This window comes from Candoia aspera, chromosome 2 (assembly GCF_035149785.1).
Source record: "Candoia aspera isolate rCanAsp1 chromosome 2, rCanAsp1.hap2, whole genome shotgun sequence".
In the NCBI taxonomy this organism is placed as follows: domain Eukaryota; kingdom Metazoa; phylum Chordata; class Lepidosauria; order Squamata; family Boidae; genus Candoia; species Candoia aspera.
The window spans coordinates 128,407,646-128,427,613 of NC_086154.1; the positions used below are offsets into that span (position 1 = coordinate 128,407,646).

Genomic DNA, 19,968 nt, shown 5'->3' on the forward strand with positions numbered 1-19,968 from the left:
AGCAGAATTTCTCTGGTAGTCAAAATGCATTTGAAGCTATCCAGAACACTGATGGGAAGATAAGCCACTACTTTTATTTGAAATACATCTCATAGCACAGCTCTGAAGCATAAATCTGCACAGATGAACTCCAATTTATTTTTTCCTACATAGCTTCTAGAATTCTGTTAAAACATTATAGAGAGTTTATGTTGTTTACTTACTTAACTCTGAAGACTGGGGAAGGTCAGTTCTCACAGGCTTTGGCACAGCAGCAGGAGGACTTGACTCAAGGGCAAGCAAATCGCAGGAAGGAGCAGATGGCTGGTTTCCACTGGCCTTAGAATTAAACATTTTTTTTTAGAAATTATACCTACTTTACCTCTAAGCCCAAATTAAATGCCTCTAACTGCAAATCATCTCTCACTGAAACACATTTTGGAGGCAGTGAGGATCTCTTGAAATCAGTGATTATTTACTGATCCATTCAATTTGCATCCTGCCCTACATAAACCATATTGCAGTTCAGGTAACAACAATACTAAAACAAACAGCATTACTTCAATAAAGGTAGCTAAAATCAACACAAGATTTTAAAAAATGACAACTTCCATGCCATGTTACAGTGCCAGCTACTCTCATGAATTTCTAGCAAAAGAAGTGGGCCTTAGCTTGGTGCAGAAAATATTTTGAATTGGGACTAAAAATATTTCTCAGAGGAGAGCATTCCACATTCAGAGTAGAACCAATTGCTTATTTTACTTCATGATGGGATGGGATGATTTAAGATCACAGGCAAACTGGTATGGTACTCGGCGAGGCATTCCTTCAGATATTCAGCTCCCAAGTAATGTAGGGTTTTGTGATAGGTTAACACAAGGACCTCTAATTCAGCTTAGACAGCCAGTGTTAAGTGTTTCCTGAGAAGACATTATGTGGATTCTGACAACAGTTCCTGACAATGTTGGCAGTTGTTTCCAGGTCATCTTGAGAGCCACACTGTAGCCATTTAGGCCTCCAGTAACAAGGCTGCATCAAAATTACTCCCAAAAAATTTATTCTTCTTTGGGGGGGAGTACCTTATCCAAGAGAGGCTATAAAGCAAACTCCTGCAGCTAAAAATCAGCTAAAGAACAGCCATCCTGCTGGGATTCATTTTCATGGTCCTCTGATCCATTACAGCTTACCAGGCACTGATACATCATCTTCATGCACTTATCCCATTCAGACGACAAGAACAATGAGATTTGGTTTCATCAGCCCAGTGGCGCATCTCTCCCCAAAATACTTAAATCATTCCCAGAGATTTCATATGAAAACCTGACTATTCTCCCAGGCCTTGGGGTAGGGTGGATGGATCTGTTTCAGATGTGTATGTTTGCTGGATTGCCACTTTGTAACTATTTTGTGATTTTGGGGTGGGGGGTTTGCATGCATCCATATTTATTTGTTGTTTTTGAGTTGCTTTTTAACTGTTTTAACTTGTGACCCACCTAGAGTCAGTTGGAGTTGGGCGGCATCAAAAATCAAATCAAATCAATAAATATGAAAAAGCATGAGCATGGGTCCCTGTGAAATCCCTGACCCAACTACCATGGGGTTGAACAGGGGGTTTCCATAGGCTTTTTGGACACAATCACTACCAGTAACAAAATCTCCATTTCACCATGTCCTCATACTTGAGGATGCCAAAAGTTGCTGACAAGTCCAGAAGATCAATAGAGACATATTCCTCTTGTCTCCTTCCTGGTGAAGACAATCATTCATTGGCCAAGACCACTGAAGTATCAAATGTAGCCTCAAAATCCAGAATGAAATAACCCACTTCCTTCAACGGTTTCTGCCCAGTCAAGAGCTCCTTAGAAATCTCGCTCAAACAGTTTTTACATTTGCTACCTGTTAGTTGATAAGCATCAATTATACTGAATGTGACGTATAATTCTGTGCCAGTCAGAAGAGCACTGTGCAGGTGAACATGACTGAACAAAAGAGAATGGTCTTCTGCCAGGTGAGGCTTAGATGAAGGCAGATGTTAATAGTGGCTTTCCTGTGTTCACAACATGTTTTTTCCTTTTCTCCTTCTAGCTCTTCATTCCTATCATGCTTAGAAGTGGATTTGTACTGAGTTACAAATCTTCACTCCTCCCTGGATGCTTTTGTTGTCTAACTAGCATATAACGAAGGCAGGAAGATGAAAGATGTTATTCAAAAGAATAAACCATGCTAAACCCAGTGAACTTAATTCTGTGAACACTCTTAATCTTGGAAGGGAAAACCATTCAGAACCTTAACAACAAAACATTGTTCTAGACCGGTAGAAATGACTAACGGTTACTTACTGCCATGCGTTCATTTTGGATTCTCTGATTCTCCAAGAAACGTACTCTGTTTCTAGAAAACCTGTATAAAATAGTGTAATCAATATGATCAATTTCAAGTGATGTAATTACGGTGAGTTTTATTAACATACAACACAAGTTTCTCATAGCAATCTCCACATATATGTGAGATACCTGTCCTTTTCCATTTAACAGACTGTGATGACTTAGCATAATGAAGTCTTGGGCACCCTTAAGCCAGAGATGGTATAACAAGGGAACAAAACTGCAGAGGTATTACTGGAACCACTGAAATAAATCTGTTCTGTTTCTATTGTGAAATAACATGTAGGTGTTCCTACAAGCAGCACATGACTCACAAGTGAAAAACAAGGATTTCAGAGCACCACCTACCTGCTCATTTCCTGAGTGTATAGAACTGTTGGTTAAGGAAAGTTCTGGAGAACTATTCTTCCCTGTACCTACCTTATACATCTCTTAATGTGGAAGGAAGCATATCAGCTTATCAAACTAGAATCCTGAGAATTTGCAGCAGAAACATTTAACATGTACAGAAACTCAGTGTACATGACAGAAGCCATTTGGAATATGGGGCACAAGTGTCAAAGAGTACAGTGATGTCACTCCTGGATAGTAACAGACAGCCTCTAAGGTAAGGGTGGGAAACTCGTTGCCCTCAAATTCCATGCAATACTGACCTGCCCAGCATTCCAGCATTCTAGCACCCAAAACTGGTAGAATAATTGCCTAATTTCAACATTTTAAAACCATTTTTTAGTTTGTTTTCAAAATTAAGGGCAGGAATGACAGCAGGGCGCCTCCCAGATGCCTCCTGTTCTTAACCATCCTTCCAATCCTGTCCCAAGTCACCATTTTCCTGATGAATTTCACCCATTTTTTTGGCTTGTGGGAGAAGACTTAAGGGTAGGAATAGAACAGGAGGCCTTAGGAGGCAAAGGATGTTTGCACTGACAAGTCCCAAATAGGACAAAACCAGTCATGTAGTGCCTGCCTCCTGGTGATCAAGGTAACTGGAAACACTGCACAAGATATACACTGTGTAAATACAGAGACATTTCCTCTCCCTTGAACAGGAAGAGTGGAAGTCATGTAACACGCCTTATGTGGGAGCATGATGTAATATAACATCTGTATCTTTCTGCTGTGACAGCTTAAAGGAAGTAGACTATATATACACCACTCTGATAGATTCTATATACCCTTTCCTGCAACGACTGAGTGCCAGGACTGGATAACTCCTAAAGTTAATGCACTGTTTAAGTGCAAAGGTCTGTCAGTTCAATTCCCTGTAGAGAGTTTGAACCCCACAGAGTAATCTTTGGTTACCTATGTGTGATGAGTCCCAAATAGGTGGAAACTGGTTGCGTAGTGTCTTCCCCTGGTGGTCAATGTAATTTTCTTTGCTTGCTAGCACACTATGTTCTGAAATCCCTGTAAAACGACTAGCCTGCCTATATGGGTCCATGAGGCCTAGCAGAACCAACCACTTATTATGGTGACACCTTCAGGTGTCAAGTGCTTCTCCTGCAAAAAAAACAAAACAAAACAGTGGCTCTCACCCAGATGAGAGAGATGCATGGTTTGAGTTTTACAGTTTGCACTTGCTTGCTTTCCTTGAATTAATAACTTTCCTAGTATCTGTAATAAAAAGCTCTCTTTATCAAGAGTTGCATCCACATTTCAGGGTAGACAACTTTTTATTGTTATGTCAAAATGTAACCAGAATCTTTTGTTCTTCAATTTGAACTCTATTTCAAAAGAAACGGCCTTTACAAATGAGTAAGGCAATTAGAGTCTGCTCATCCTCCCAACACTCATGGCCCAAAGTAACTCCAACTGATATCTCTCCATAAAGACAACCTACCAGCTCAAACCAACTTCCAAATCTGACTGAAAAATAAAAGTTTGCAGGCTAAAAAAGCATTGAATATTATTTAAATCCACAGGATGACTCTAGCTGGAACTTCAAATGTAAATTCAGCCTCTTGAGATTCTGAGCATTTTTTTTCTTATACAGGTAGTCCTCGATTATCAACTGCAATTAGGACTGGCACAACTACTTGTTAGCACAGACTACATATATAACATTAATAATAACGGTAAACAATAATACCTTTCATGTCCCAATAAGACATTATTTAGATTTTCATTCACTTGTATGAGTTCAGTAATCATGTCTTCATTCTGCACAGTTGCTAGCAATTCCGTAATTCTCTCTTGCATTGCCCGACATGTCTTGTAGAGCTTCTACCAAGGGAGAAAAGGTAAAAGGTTCTCTATTTGCATTTGAATAGCAAAAAAAAAGAGATGCTGAAAATATTGAAAACATTGGATGCACATGTCCACATGGCACTAAAAAACATGTCATTAACACTGTGTTTAATTCATTACTCCCCCCCCCCATTTTAGGGAGGAAACATGCCACATTTTTAAACTGACATACTAAAAAACTTCAGTAATTCTTAGAAATGGCCACAAATCTCTCTTCCTTCTGGTGATTATAACCATACAGCAAATGCTATAGGTAGTTATCATGAAGGATGCAGCGGCAGCAATCCTTCCCTTTTGTGGGGAGATGGGCAGTAATAGAAATGTGAATAATAAATAAATAAAGATTATGGAAGGGTTTATATCTGAATTTTACAAAGGATATTCCAGCAGGAATGGGAGTCATTTAGAATGTGTTTCATTCATGGATCACAGAAAATGCTGATGTGTATTTTTAAACACACAATACACTTAATAAAAAAGACTTTTACTGTGTTCCTTTTTATAAGTTTCCCTCTGATACATGAGAGGGGACCATAATACTAAGACAGAGGCCTGGTTCATACACAATGCTAAGCCATAGTATTGTTTGTTTTGCTCTTAGTCTGAATCCACCTGCTATGTGTGTTCTCATTATGCTAAGCCATATTTTAACTGGGTGTGTGACATCCAAATTCCAATCACAGCCAAGATTATGTTTAGGGGAAAAAGCCTTAACAATAAACTGAAAATATAGATTGATTGATTGATTTAAATAGTAGCTCTATGTGTTGGCTAAATCTGGACGTTAGGATTCATCAATAGTTAATTTCCCATTCCAGGTTCTGGAGCTGCAGCAGGATGGTGGGAATGGTCACAAAGTGGAAACATCTCTGGCAGCAATGTCTCTCCGTTGCTTTCTTCAGGAGTAAGAGGGACTACGGGAAGGATAAGCTATAGCTAGTGAGCCACTGCAAAGGTGGCTGGGATTCTGGCCTGAGAAAACTTGCAACCTTCAAGTCTGGGGCTCTTTCCCATGGTTAGCACATCATTGTGGCTTAGCACTATGTGCAAACCAAGAGAGTATGACTTGTTCAAGAAACCAAGATTTGAGTTTTTTGCTTTTCAAAATCAACTTAGCATTTGTGTGAATCAGGCCTTGGAACAGAGACCTTCTAATTTTCCATTGAGTGTATTTCAGATGGATTTTGTTCATTACATGGAGGATGAATACTGATATGGAGTATGTGTTTATGCATGCTGTTTCAGGAATCTGATTCCACTTAGGGATCAAGACGCTTTTAGAAACCATCAACAATTGTGGTTATCACCCCATTCTGGGATAGTAAGTTCTGTAAATTATTGTACAAGGTAGGACTTTTCTGAATCTATTGCCAACCAATATATATAGTTAACCTCAAATTACAGGAAATGTAAGATTACAGGAAAGTCAAACATAGTTATCCTTTTCCTCATCATGCATACTTTTGAAAATCTTGAAGATGATAACTCCCCAATTGACTTATTTTTCTCTTCAGTGAAATAGGTTGAAATATATAAGGGAAATTGCTCTAACTACTTCATTCCTTTCATTACCTTTCCTGCATCCAAAGATGATTGCTATGACAAAATTGAAAAATCTTTATCTAAAATGCACACTTACTCTGAGGTTACTGTCACCTTTAGAGAAAACAGGCTCCTGTGAAGGGAATTGAATTTCAACTTTCCTACATATTATTTGCAATGTTCATGTATTAAAAAAAAGCTTCCCATGTTTGTTTTACAAAATACAGCTTTCATTCATTCAAGCACATACTACTTTTCTTCAGAAAAGATGTGGGAGAAAGATAGACATATAGACATAAAATAGGAAATGTAAAACCAGCATAGCAGGAAGCATCAGACATAAGGAAACAACCATAAGAGGTTTTAGCATACAATCTTATAATCCCTAAGATGTTGCCTCGGTGCCTGCAGGATTGTTCACATTTCCTTCCAAGGTGAAGAAAAAGAATTCCAACACTGAAACCCACCTTTGGGAACCCAGAGGCCCTGCTGTAGGAAATAGAAAGCTGAAGATCCACTGGACCAAAAACTATCGTTGCAACATAATTTTAATTTTTCCAGTTGGGAAAAGAAATGCATTAAAAGTTTTTCTTTTTAAAGTGGAAGGGGAAAATAAGCAAAAGAGTGCATGTTGCATGCCTTGGAGGCTCAGACCTTGAAGCTTTGTAAGGCAGTAAATGGGACTACTCTGCTTTTGAAGGGTTCAATGTAGTTTTAATGTTCACTTTAATATTTTCACCTTATTTTTCTGTACTCTGCCATTCTGGACATTTCTGAATAGGGTTAACATCTTGCTTCTCACTGAGATGTTGTTGTTTATTCATTCAGTCGCTTCCAACCCTTCGTGACTTCATGGACCAGCCCACGCCAGAGCTTCCTGTCGGTCGTCACCACCCCCAGCTCCCCCAGGGACGAGTCCGTCACCTCTAGAATATCATCCATCCATCTTGCCCTTGGTCAGCCCCTCTTCCTTTTGCCTTCCACTCTCCCCAGCATCAGCATCTTCTCCAGGGTGTCCTGTCTTCTCATTATGTGGCCAAAGTATTTCAGTTTTGTCTTTAATATTCCCTCAAGTGAGCAGTCTGGCTTTATTTCCTGGAGGATGGACTGCTTTGATCTTCTTGCAGTCCAAGGCACTCTCAGAATTTTCCTCCAACACCACAGTTCAAAAGCATCTATCTTCCTTCGCTCAGCCTTCCTTATGGTCCAGCTCTCGCAGCCATATGTTACTACAGGGAACACCATTGCTTTAACTATGCGGACCTTTGTTGTCAGTGTGATGTCTCTGCTCTTAGCTATTTTATCGAGATTTGTCATTGCTCTTCTCCCAAGGATTAAGCGTCTTCTGATTTCCTGACTGCAGTCAGCATCTGCAGTAATCTTCGCGCCTAGAAATACGAAGTTGTTCACTGCTTCTACATTTTCTCCCTCTATTTGCCAGTTATCAATCAGGCTGAGATACAGGAAGTAAATCCCACTGAACACAGGGATATATATCCCCACATAAGCTCGTACAGGATTGGGCTGCATAGATCTTAGCTAGACAAAGTCAATTCTAGCATAAAGGAAACAAACACAGGAATATAATCACTGGAGCATTATCCATTGACAGTCAACATAAATACCACATATATCACACAGGCTCCAGAGGGACAGTCATGCTATAGAATCTTACAGCATTTAAAGACTAATTAGATTCCATTCCAGAATATCACGACATATTAAAAACAAACAGACGCAGTCCCCATATTGCTCCCTGGTATAACTCCTGTTTCTTCATGAGCTAATATTACTACAGCAGTTTTGAATTGTGATGTTATCTGTCTACAGACTTAGCGTTTTACATCATGAGGTAATCTACGCCTTCATTTACTGATTATCTAATCTCATTATTTGCAGTTATACATAATGCCACACAAAGCCACCTTATTAAAAAGTATTGAAGGGGACTGGAAGGAAAGTGAAAATATTTTCCATACTGTAAATCAGGGATAGGCAACTTGAAGCTTTCAGCCTAATTTTCTGCAAGAGATCACTCCAGACTTTTGGGAATAATAGGTTGCTCTTCACAGTCTGCTGTTTCACAAAGTGGATATCAGTAAGGGAAAGAGAATATAATAACACACAGACACACACACACACACAAATAAATAAATAAAGGGGGGGGGGGTATGTTAGACAATCAGTGTCCCAGATACTTTGTTTCTAGCAGTACTGCCCCATCCTTTCTTCAGCTGTGGTCACCATGGAGTCTCTGACAGATGGCAACTGAGGGAATCCTGTCACTATGTAAAAAAGGTGGCCTACCCCTGGCATAAACAATTACTAGAAATAATGTAAAACAAATAGCTGTTTTTAAAGTGGACAGTGAGGAAGAGAATCCAACCAGATGCTGTAATTTTGAAAGAGCAGATTTTGCCCCCTCCTTGTGACTTTTGTTCACATGTTTTGGAGTCTTGTGTTTGGCAAATAACAGTTGCTCATTATCAGAGTTATCACATGGAAAATCTCAGTCAAGATCTATTCTTTGTCTCCTTACAAGGAATAATTTTTACAAGAATCTTCATTTTATTTCTTCTCAATTCTCCAATTAAACATCCTCCAGAGTTTGCTGAGATTTTTAACTACAGTATTTGTTCCTTCTCATTATACTTTCTTCATATTATCTCCTCATCGTGATTATGATTATCTTCTCTCCTATCATTATACTGATAGGTTCAAAATGCTTTAGGATTTTAAAGAGTTGGTCTTAAGTTTGAAATGAGTTGTTTTGACCATTCCAGAAGTGCTTCTAGCTCAACATAGCAGCTTCTAATGTTATTTTTTATTAATCAGAAAAGAGCTAGCTGAAAAGGCATCTTACGACATCCAGAAAGCTTCTTGACCATACCATCACCATTCTAGGGAATTCAGGGAGCAACTGAGGAAATGCCAGAACTAGCTGCAGCAATCTCACTTGTGATGTGCTGCCCACGTTCTTGCCACCTGCTAAGTTTCTGCATAATGACAGTGCTTGAAGGTAGTGCAGAAGGTATCTTCACCGCCAGCATAAAAACAGAAACAACAACAACAACCACAACACCCTTATGCTATACTACCTGTAGGAGTGCCATATCATCTGGGTTTTCTGATCCAGGAACATTTTCTTTCAGTATTGCTGACATGACCCTGACATTCATTTTTACCATGTCCAGTTCACTGTAGAGCTTTCCAACCTGTTCAAAAGCATAAGATCCAATACATGATAAATTAAAGGCCTGTTGTGGTCTGTGCTTCAAAAAAAAAATCAACATTTACTGTATATCTGAACATTCTCTTATTGGCCCTGCTCTTCTGTTCTCAAACCGAAAATTCAGCCTCACTTCACCAGCCAGGAGGGGGTAGCCTGTCCCACCAGACATCTACTGACTTGAAGTGTACTGATAAGATAGTTAGAGATAAACTACACACCTACAGTCTTATCCAAATCTAATTGAGAGTTTCAGGATTTGTACACAAAATAATCCATTGGAATCAAGACATCAATACTGATTGGTGTCATTTATGCCCATGGGTGCTCAAAAAGTCAGGATAATGAGGCTTAATCTGTAAAATATTCAAAGGAATAAATCCTACCTGCTCAGGAATCAGTGTTATTACTGCAGCTGAGGAGAGGGGTTGTGAAAAGCACTTCAGGGAGGAATTACATGATGCCCTTGTAGAAGTTTTAGGCAAAGGCTGTGGATATAAATAGGAGATTTTGAACATTTAAATAGAGGAGGAACTTCAAATGGGGCACATTTTTATCCCACACATCAACATGGGGAAGATTCATGCAACCCCTTAAGAACTCTTCTTTTTTCTTTAAGTTGCTGATTTTGTGGGTGTGTATGTCTGTGTGCACATGCAAATATATTTAGGAATGCCTTTAAGCTGTCAATCACAGTTTAATTCTTATTTTAGCCCTAAATTTAATGGCACAAGTCTCAGTCAAATCTTTTTCTCTCAGTTACGAGGATTAACATACTGTCTTATAATATTGCTCTTGCATTATTTGTATATTATGATATTAAGGTAAATGAAATGTGATAAAAAGAAAAAAGAAAAGAAAAAAGGGCTAATTAACAGAAAAAGAGAAAAGATTTATATCATATCCAAAGGTATTGATTTAAAATTATTTCAGTCCTTAAGCTCAACATTAAATCTACTCCATACAGAGATACGTTGTTTCATCTGCTCGTTTTTAGATGATGAACAAACTCATATCCTGTATCCATTAGTAGGGTAAGTTTCTTTCCATTTACATAAAATTATCCTCTTTGCTGTGCCCCAGGGTTGATAGAGCTTTCCATGAGATGACAAATTCACAATTCAGATATATAACTAATGCTAACTTTTATTTTACTCTCTAATTTCTTATAAAATTGGATCGTTGGTTTCTGTTCAAGTACTGCATGTTATGGATCCTAAAATTGCAGATACCTCGGAGGTTGCTAATGCATCTGGTCCGCACATTTAGACTAGCCTTTCTCAACCTTTTGTCCCTGGAGAAACCCGTGAAATATTTTTCAGGCCTTGGGGAACCCCTGCACATTCAAGCTCAAATATAGGCCAGAAGTTACAAAATTATTATATTTGTTTCATAGGTAGGCCTGTATATGTGCATTAACAGTGTTCTTAAACTAAAGAATGAAACTTATGTCTTTAATGTGAAGTTGCCCGAATTTGAAATAATTTTTTAAATAAATCGTGACCTCCCAGGGAACCCCTAGTGACCTCTCATGGAACCCCAGGGTTCCATGGAACCCTGGTTGAGAAACCCTGGTTTAGACAGTACACGTTTCGGATGAGCATACTGCCAAGCAAATGTTGTAGATAAATCATATTTAAAATGCAATCTCTCAAAGTCTTTAAACAACCATCAGAAATCAACTGATCCCAGGTACTGATTCCCTGTTTGGTCCAAACATTCTAAGTCCCAACAATAACTAAGTAACAGTATACTAATATAACGTTTACAATTGGTAGATTAATTTCAGTGTTAGGTTGAAAAATATGCAGTACCTGTCCTGTTCAGACTATGAGGCGGCCAGACAGAATTATCATCAAAACTCTTTATTTAAAACAACTATTTACAACAGTAAAGTCCTGGTGAATAAATAAGGCAAGGCAATTTCAATCAAGACCACCCAGGCAATGACGGATGAACAGGCAAGGCTGCAGGATCAGATTGTGGCAGAACCGCAAGACAGAATTCAGCTAACTCTCTGATCGAAGCTGTCAGGCTTGGTGAAGCTAGAGTGTGTGGCAAGGCAGGAGCTGGAGGCAAGGATCTGTGAGCTGGCACGCAGATAGGACCGGGCTGACACGTGGAGGCTAGACAAGACTGGACTGGAACCACTGGGCAAGGCTTGGCTCTGGAGGCCAAGCTGGGCTGGACTGGAGAGTCTAGGCAAGACTGAGGTCTGGAAGCAAGACTGAACTGGACTGGAGAGTCTAGGAGAGGCTGAGATCTGAAAGCAAGGCTGGACTGGACTGAAGGGTCTATGCAAGGCTGAGGACTGGAAGCAAGACTGGACTGGACTAGAGAGTGTATGAAAGGCTGAGGTCTGGAAGCAAGGCTGGACTGGGCTGGAGAGTCTAGGCAAGACTGAGGTCTGGAAGCAAGGCTGGACTGGACTGGAGAGTCTAGGCAAGACTGAGGTCTGGAAGCAAGGTTGGACTGGACTGGAGAGTCTAGGCAAGACTGAGGACTGGGAGCAAGGCTGGACCGGGCTGGAGAGTCTAGGCAAGACTGAGGACTGGGAGCAAGGCTGGACTGGACTGGACTGGAGAGGCTTCAATCTAGGAGCACACCTGAATCGCGATGGAGCAATGCGACGAGGCATGGAGCTGGACACGAGGCTGTGCTCAGCAGGGACGGCAAGGAGAGGCTCAACTGGATCAGCTTGTGCAGAAGATGGTTCTGCGGTGGTAGAAGACGCTGGTGCTGGTTCCACTCTGGCTACAGGCAAGGCTTCTGACACAGATAATGGCTCTTCCGCAAACACTGTGAGCTTGAAGGATTGGTGGTCTCCAGCAGCTTGCTCCTCGCACACCTGCCTTTTAAAGCGATCCCTTCCACACCTTTTCTCTCCTGCAGCCAATCGAGCTGCCTTCTGATTCGCGTGCTTCTCAGCTCTCCTGTCTCGAGCGCTGATTGGAGAATTCAAATCCCCCTCCGGAGTTTGTCCAATCCACGTTTGCAAATTCTCCCGCTCTGCTGAGTCACTTCCTGGTTCAGCTTCTCCAACTCTCTCCTGGTGAATTTCGTCTTCCCTTTCTGACTGCGTAAGTTCCTTTTTCAGAGTCAGAAACGGGCTCAAACCGCACAGTACCCATAATGAAAAAACTAGTAACAGTACAGTTATTTAAAGTGAATGCTATTCACTGAGGTAGCTTAAAGAGTGAGTATACAGGTTGGCCGCAATTAGTGTGAGTTTGAATAATGCAATATTTGATTTAGTGTGAACTGTAAACTGATACCAGGTTGCGTTTAATATGACCCAAAATTCAGTTAATGCGAGGCTAGCGCATGTGAAATTGAGGCTTGCGCATGCATGGTTACAGTTTTAGATGCTGCTAATCTTCGTTTGTGCAAAATGGAGGAAAGGAAGATTCCATCAGAGGAAAACAGTACGTTTGAAAAAGAGAAGGCTCATATAACATTAGAGCAAAAATTTGATGTAAGTGAACAGCATGAACATGGTCATATCAACGCTAAAATACAATGAGATGTTGGAATGCCTGAATCTACAGTAGATTTTTTTTCTTTTTCTTTTACTTTCTATGGCTACCCTGCGACTTTGTTAACCATAAATTTAAATTAAAAGTATATTCTTTTTATCCTTTACTGCAATATTTCATTAATATACATATAAAAATTATGTTTAAAATTTTTCATTGCCTGTTTCTGTTGAGCTGGCACTAATTACCATATTTTCCATAGAAAGAGCACTCTGAATAGTGCAAATTTTGAATAATGCAACCATTTTATGGGATTCACTAACTAATCAAGACCTACCTGTGTATCAAACGATGAATTCCAGGAAATAAACTTACCTGTATTTTATTCTGCATACTTTATAAATGAAAAACCCATTTATTTATACTCCTTTCCTGATTTCAAAAGATGCCTTGTGTTTTCTGTGCAAATGTGCAGCTTTGTTTATATTTTGGTGGAATTTTGCAAAGCCTACAAGGCAATCCAGACACTTAATTTCCTTTATCCTGAAGAAGAAACCTGGGTTACTAGGATCTCGTGGGCAGATGTAAAACTTCAACCTCTACATTTCCTGTTTAAGAAATAGTTTTAAACTATTCCTCCTACTCCTAGATTTTTTAAAAGCTCCAAGACAGAAACATATGACTCGTTTCCTAAGCAAAGGAAATCACTGTGCCAAATACACGTTATTGAGTTAATTAACACACCTTCTCTGCATGTGCCAATTTTGCAACTTGCAGAGCCTGTTTCAAATCAGCAGCTCCCAATGCAGCACTTACCTTAGTGGTTCTCCTGCTGATCTCTGAGGATGGAAATGCAACTCCTTTCTTGAGAAGCTCCAGATAAACCTCCTTGACTTCACTCACATCCACAGCATTCTGAAACCCCCTGGCCCAGGTCTGTTTGCGAAAAAGGTTACAGCTCCTGAAACTGATTAAACCCCCTTCAAAGCATGGCAACTGCCATTTTGGGGCAAAAACTGGATAACAGCTGTTTCTTCAAAAGACTCTCAGAGAAACGTGGCTGTATCAGAAAAGAACCAGATACACCAAATTCTCCCCTTCCATCTTGCCAAACGGGCAGACCAAGATGAAGCGAAGTGATTCCTTGGTCTTGCAATGGAATCATTTCAGAAACACTAACAGATACCTACATATCAAAATCAAAGGTTTAGATAATGCTGCCCAAAGTATTTAATGAAGACCTCTCAAATTTCTCAAAATGGATACTCTAGAACAGGGATTGGCAACCTTCTCCCTCGTAGAGCCAGAGGCCATGCCGCTGCCATTTCCTCCTCCTCCTCCAACTCACTCTCACCAGCGCTGGACAGGGAACTTGTGCTGCTGCCTGCGCCAAGGCGGCTGGTGAAGCCGCCATCAAAATGGCCACCCAAGGAGGTGGCAAGGGCTCACAAGAGCAGCTGAATGCATGGCCATTCTCTCCCATTCTCTTGTGGGCCGGGTAGATACATTTCTTTTTGTGACTACAGGCTGGATGATGTCAGGTGGCAGGCCACATCCAGCCCACAGGCCATAAGTTGCCAACCCCTGGTCTGGAAAACATGCAGAAAAAGACAAGATGTGACTTAAAAAAGGGACTACCCAAGAGAGAAGTTTAGAGAGGTACACATTCAGCAGCTATTTTCCTGATTCTTATATTATACTCGTGCTCACCAATTAAACTGACTTGCAATGCAGAAAGAACTGTGGTCTTCAAACAATGCATGCATTAACTTCTGTTGAGGCAAAATGCCTCTCCACATCCATAGGCATCATGGACACTTGATGGGAGGGCAGGACAATAGCAGCCTTCCTTTGATTCAACATTCCTTCTTTTGTTCTTCTCAAAGCTGGCATTTCTCATATTCAGCAAACTTGTGAATGTTTATTCCTCTATGTGAAAGGTTAGCTTTCAACATCATGGGGGGAAATACTAGTTGTATAACAGGACATGAGAAATTTTGGTTTTATCTCATGGAAGCACTGTCACGAACCATTTCAGTATGCAGAAGAGTCACTCTAATTGTTTACCAACTCTCAAAAATAGTTGTGTTAACCATCTAATAAGGATCAGATTAGATTAGAACATCATTTTATTCTAGATGGCTAGTAAAGCTGGTAAGTTCTGTGAAAGTAAGGATGACTTTATTTCTTGGAGCTACAGTGTAAATTTTATACCTTAGGTAAGCAAACCGATGCCTCTGTATGTTTTCAATCACAACTTCCACAATCCATTACTGTTGGCTTCTGGAAACTGAAGGCTAAAACTGAAGACTCGATTCCTATTTTGGCCTACTAGATGTAGAAGTGAATTTGTGATTCCATATGATCCCAAGATAATTAACGGTGAATAAGAACTCCCACTTTCCAATCAAAAACACTTCTTGTATTTGCGGATTGGCAAGACAACTCTTTTAAAGAACAGAAAAAACACAGAATGATAGCTGTGCAAATGTCCTACATTTTCTCAGTATGAGCAGATAGGGAACCTATGCAACCACAAAGGAATCACTTGGAAACCAGGCCATCAGACAGACCCTTCTCTGTCCTTGCTGTTCTCCATATACAGTTTCAAAGAGAAGCAAGGGAAACTGGTTGGGGGCTCCCACACACTCCCTTCCCAGGCACCACAGCACAGCTGACATGAAACAGTGATGACATTCATTTCACAGAGGGAGCAAAAAGGAGATAAGGGAAAAAAGCTTACCATGATAAAAGTCAAAATTTTCTCCTGCATATCCACTGGCAGGTTAAACTTTGGATTCAGCAGCTTTACTAGCCTATCCTTGCAAAAATCCCGTTTCACAACCAGAGACTGGAAATTCGGACCACAGTTCTTCATGCACATCTCAAGGAGCTGTAAAAAGATGATTTCTGTGCTATTTACATTTTTTTCCCCAAAATATCTGTTATCCAGGTATTTTTGCATCAATAATATGAAGAGTTTCATCTAGTTCCACTTCCGTGATAGCAATGCCCTATGAAACCCCCTTCATTTCCATTTCTCCTGCCCCATTTCTCACTGCTACCCATGCCACCAGTTACCACCCCAAGCTTCCTTTTCTACTGAGCGTTCCTCAGCCAAAGGTTCTCCTACTGCTGAGTTTCTTAAAATACATTCCACGGAACGCCAATATTGCCTGAATAACTTGAAAGGATTCTGCGAACTGGTTTCAAGGTAAGGTTGGGGTGAGGGGGCAGGCAGAGTGGTATATGGATTTGGGATCCATTCAGTCTTGCTAGCCAAATGAGCAGAGCATCTATCCACAAATTAAGAGGGACAGTAGCAGATGTCTCTTCAGATGTCATTGATGAAATAGTTGTAGATAAAATTACTAGAAGATTCTTGAATGAAAGCTCACAGAGCATATGAGCTTTAAAATCAATTGACATTGAAGATCCCACTACCTTTCAATATCCCTTCTAAAAAATAGATTTTCAGCACTGAGCTACTGAAGCAAGATGAACTGTATGTTGGTTCTAAGATTTTAACAATCTCATTCCAAATATTGATGAAATATGCTGTCCTATGCAAGTTCATACATCCCACTAAGAACTATAATGTATGTAAAAAATGTAAGGGAAAATATAAACTATCACTAAGATATGCTTTAATTTGGTTTGTGTCCCTGCCCCTTCTTTTTTTAAAGAAACATCATAGGTGTTCCTAATTTTAAAAAAAGTTTGCCGTTCTTTTGTTATGAAAGATTGAATATATCCTTTCTTTCACATAAAAGCCCTTCTGGATCAGGTGAAAGTCCCATCTGGCTAGCTGTCATGAGTACTGATGGCGAGCAGGAGGGGGCCTCGATCCAGGGTGGAAAACGCATGCGCAGTACTGAGGAATTGAGCAGCCATTCAAAGAGACACAGATCAGGCCTGCCTTAGCTTTTGGGGTTTATCTGTCTGGATTTTTCCCATGCTTCTTCAGTTTGTTAGGATTCTGTTTTATGTAGCAGTAATAAACACTAGAGACCTACTCCTCATCTCAGCGTGATTTCTGACTGTTAGGACACTAGCACTGTTTTCCACAATGGTCAACCAGACGGTTCTTGGAAGTCTCCAAAGAATAATCTTCCATGACTATTTCTCCACAACAAATATTCAGAAACATTTGAACCTGAAATGGTAGGAAATGTTGAGGAAGCATTTTCCAATTTGCATGCTCTTTAATGATAATTTAATCTGATGGGGGAAAAAATCTTTTTTTTTTTAAAAGGAGAAGAAATGTTGATGAAATTCTCTTGGGTATGACATGGAGCTCTTGCACTGACCTTACAAAGTGACCAAGGGATGCATATGAACATCTTGTCTTTCAGTGCATGATCATTTCTTCAGTGGTCCACAGCCTCTCCAGCTTCCCTTGTCCCAACTAAATCCTAAGGGGAGATAGCATGAAGATGCTTCTCTCATGGGGACATTTTCTATCAGAAATGTAGACAACTAGGGAGGCTGCAAAGTGACAGAGATTCTACGTATCTAGGAGGAAGGGAGGAATTATGGCATGATCTTCCATTTTTGCAGAAATAAAGCTCAAAAAAGGCCATATAAACAAATTCTAAGGAAATTTTAAAGGACTCTGAAAATTAGACATAAAACTGAAGCTTCTTCCAAAACTGTAGGGCAAGTTTTGCTATTGCACAGTTTCACTGTTTTGCCAGAGATACATCCAATGGACTATGCATATGAATACAGCAGAAGGGCACTATCTTCAGAGCAGATAATCAAAATATATGATTTAACCTATTTTAGAAGGGCAGTAAAAATGCTGCAAAGCTTTATGAATCACAACAGCAACACAAAGAGACAATAACATAATGTTAAGCTTAAATGATGCCATTCCAGGATCCTGAATCATGTAATGAGAAAACAGTCCAGTCTCTCAGTAACGATATCCTGCCCAATACCAACAGTTCCTATGACCAGTAAAAAAACAGATTCTTATTGTATCACAGCTATCCTGAAATTTTACAATGAACTACTTCAGACTGCAACTCTAAAATAAAGTATAGTTTAGCATTTTATACACAAGACTTAGGCACACATAGAACATCAACTCTCCCATGGAAGATTGGAAGCAGTTTCATTTTCAATTAGCTGCATTTTATATTTAAGTCTCAATCCAAAATTGTGGTTAATCAGTGGTTAACTGTGGTTTAGGGGATCAAACCAGCTTTATAAACATAAATGCCTTGTTTGATAAACCATAGTGTATAATCTGAATCCCCAGGGCTACATATTGTCTCCAAAGCTTGGATTGCAGCCCCAAGATGCCCTGTGAAATTGGTACTGAATTCTTGATTTTTAATGTGACAAAAGAGAGAAATTATTCACATGGGGCACAATTATATTGTGCCCCGTGTGAATAATTATATTTACTTGTTAGGAGTAAATTATATTTACTTGTTAGGAGATTTAATTTAAATCAATGTCGGGAAAAGGCTCTGCTCACTGCTTTGTCATGGCCCTATCGTATGAGAGAGCAGTCCCGGCACATCATCCATGGGGAAAAAGGGGCCTTCAACTCTGAAACAGTTATGAACTCTTGTTCTAATCCAGGGTGCTCTGACCTTATGGTGCCATGTAAAGCAGTATGTAATTCTGAGCGTGCCTTGGACTGCCAGAAGATCAAACCAGTCCATCCTCCAGGAAATAAAGCCAGACTGCTCACTTGAGGGAATGGTATTAAAGGCAAAACTGAAATACTTTGGCCACATACTGAGAAGACAGGACACCCTGGAGAAGATGCTGATGCTGGGGAGAGTGGAGGGCAAAAGGAAGAGGGGCCGACCAAGGGCAAGGTGGATGGATGATATTCTAGAGGTGACGGACTCGTCCCTGGGGGAGCTGGGGGTGTTGACGACCGACTGGAAGCTCTGGCATGGGCTGGCCCATGAAGTCACGAAGAGTCGGAAGCAACTAAACGAATAAACAACAAAGCAGTATGTAGAACAGCAAATGTGTGTAAACCATGCCAATAGTTACAGCAATGGCAATAGCAATTAACTATAACAACAACCAATTACAGGGATATTCATAATTGCTGGAAGGATTAAACCATACCCAATTGTGTGGGGTTTTTTTTGCATTGCATTGCATTTAGAAGCCCGAGATGCCGACCCACATCACCCCAGTCAGCTGGCTGAGGATGGGGATGTCTGAACTCCTCTCTGTGCCTGGAAGCTACTCAGTTAGGATAAAAACTGCTGCTAAAGCCTCCTTCCTGGGGGGACTGAATTTTCTGCCCACCAACTTTGAATCCAGAAATTTATAGCTCTCCCCTCAAATTTGTTCACAATCCCTTGGGGCAGGGGCACGGCTTGCAGTCTGACAACCTCTGCACTACGCCACAATAAAGACAAGCCACAATGTCACTGGCTAGTTCATCGCTCACCCGTAACAGTAAATTGCAGTTAGTTAGAAAAGGAAGCAAAGCTTCTGGTCTCCTCCTACTGACTGCTGTAAGGGCAGAAAGGTAAGGAGAATACACAATATTAATTTTTGTTAACACTAACCCATATATTGCATTAAGTCCAAATGAGGCTTTTTCGTTACCATTGTGTAACATAAAGAGACTGAAAATGGTGAAAATGTAACAGTCCTGCTAGTAATTCTTCAGTTGCTCAGTTCACCAAAGCACCAGTGTTACTGTGTCTGTACCAGAAATAACCTCCACAGAAAATGCCAATAAATATTTCAAGGGGATTCACTGTTCTAGAAGGCCAAATTAAAAAGTGGGCAGCTTTGACCTCTACATATGGACTTTTTAAAAAGCAAATTTCTCACAAATTTAGAGCAATAAAGAAGCAGTGACAGTAGGGAAACCTAATACCCCAAAATCACAGATTAGAAAATCTCTTGCAAGCAAACCAGATTAAAAAGATGGAGGGAGGGAGGGAGGGAGGGAGGGGGGCTGTCATATGGAAAGCCAACCATATCATGGCTACCAAAACACCTTAGCTGAAATCATGAAAGACATGCTAATCAGCTAACCCATTCGCCCACAGAAGCAGGTTCAAAGTGGTTCTGTGTATGGAAAACATTTTCTGTAAATTAAATGAAGGCATTAGGGACA

The 19,968-nt window shown here is 40.2% G+C and overlaps 1 protein-coding gene across 1 annotated transcript in view; it reads right to left on the reverse strand.

The window, feature by feature from the left end:
- Positions 1–19,968, reverse strand: part of TOM1L1 (target of myb1 like 1 membrane trafficking protein) — a 46,582-nt gene that overhangs the window by 4,532 nt on the left and 22,082 nt on the right. The window contains exons 4-10 of the mRNA XM_063293603.1: positions 15,601–15,750; positions 13,674–13,793; positions 9,768–9,869; positions 9,251–9,367; positions 4,453–4,586; positions 2,319–2,379; positions 204–318 (exon numbers count right to left, since the gene is read on the reverse strand). Coding sequence (XP_063149673.1) covers positions 204–318; positions 2,319–2,379; positions 4,453–4,586; positions 9,251–9,367; positions 9,768–9,869; positions 13,674–13,793; positions 15,601–15,750 — 799 coding nt within the window. The remainder of the gene's footprint in view (positions 1–203; positions 319–2,318; positions 2,380–4,452; positions 4,587–9,250; positions 9,368–9,767; positions 9,870–13,673; positions 13,794–15,600; positions 15,751–19,968) is intronic.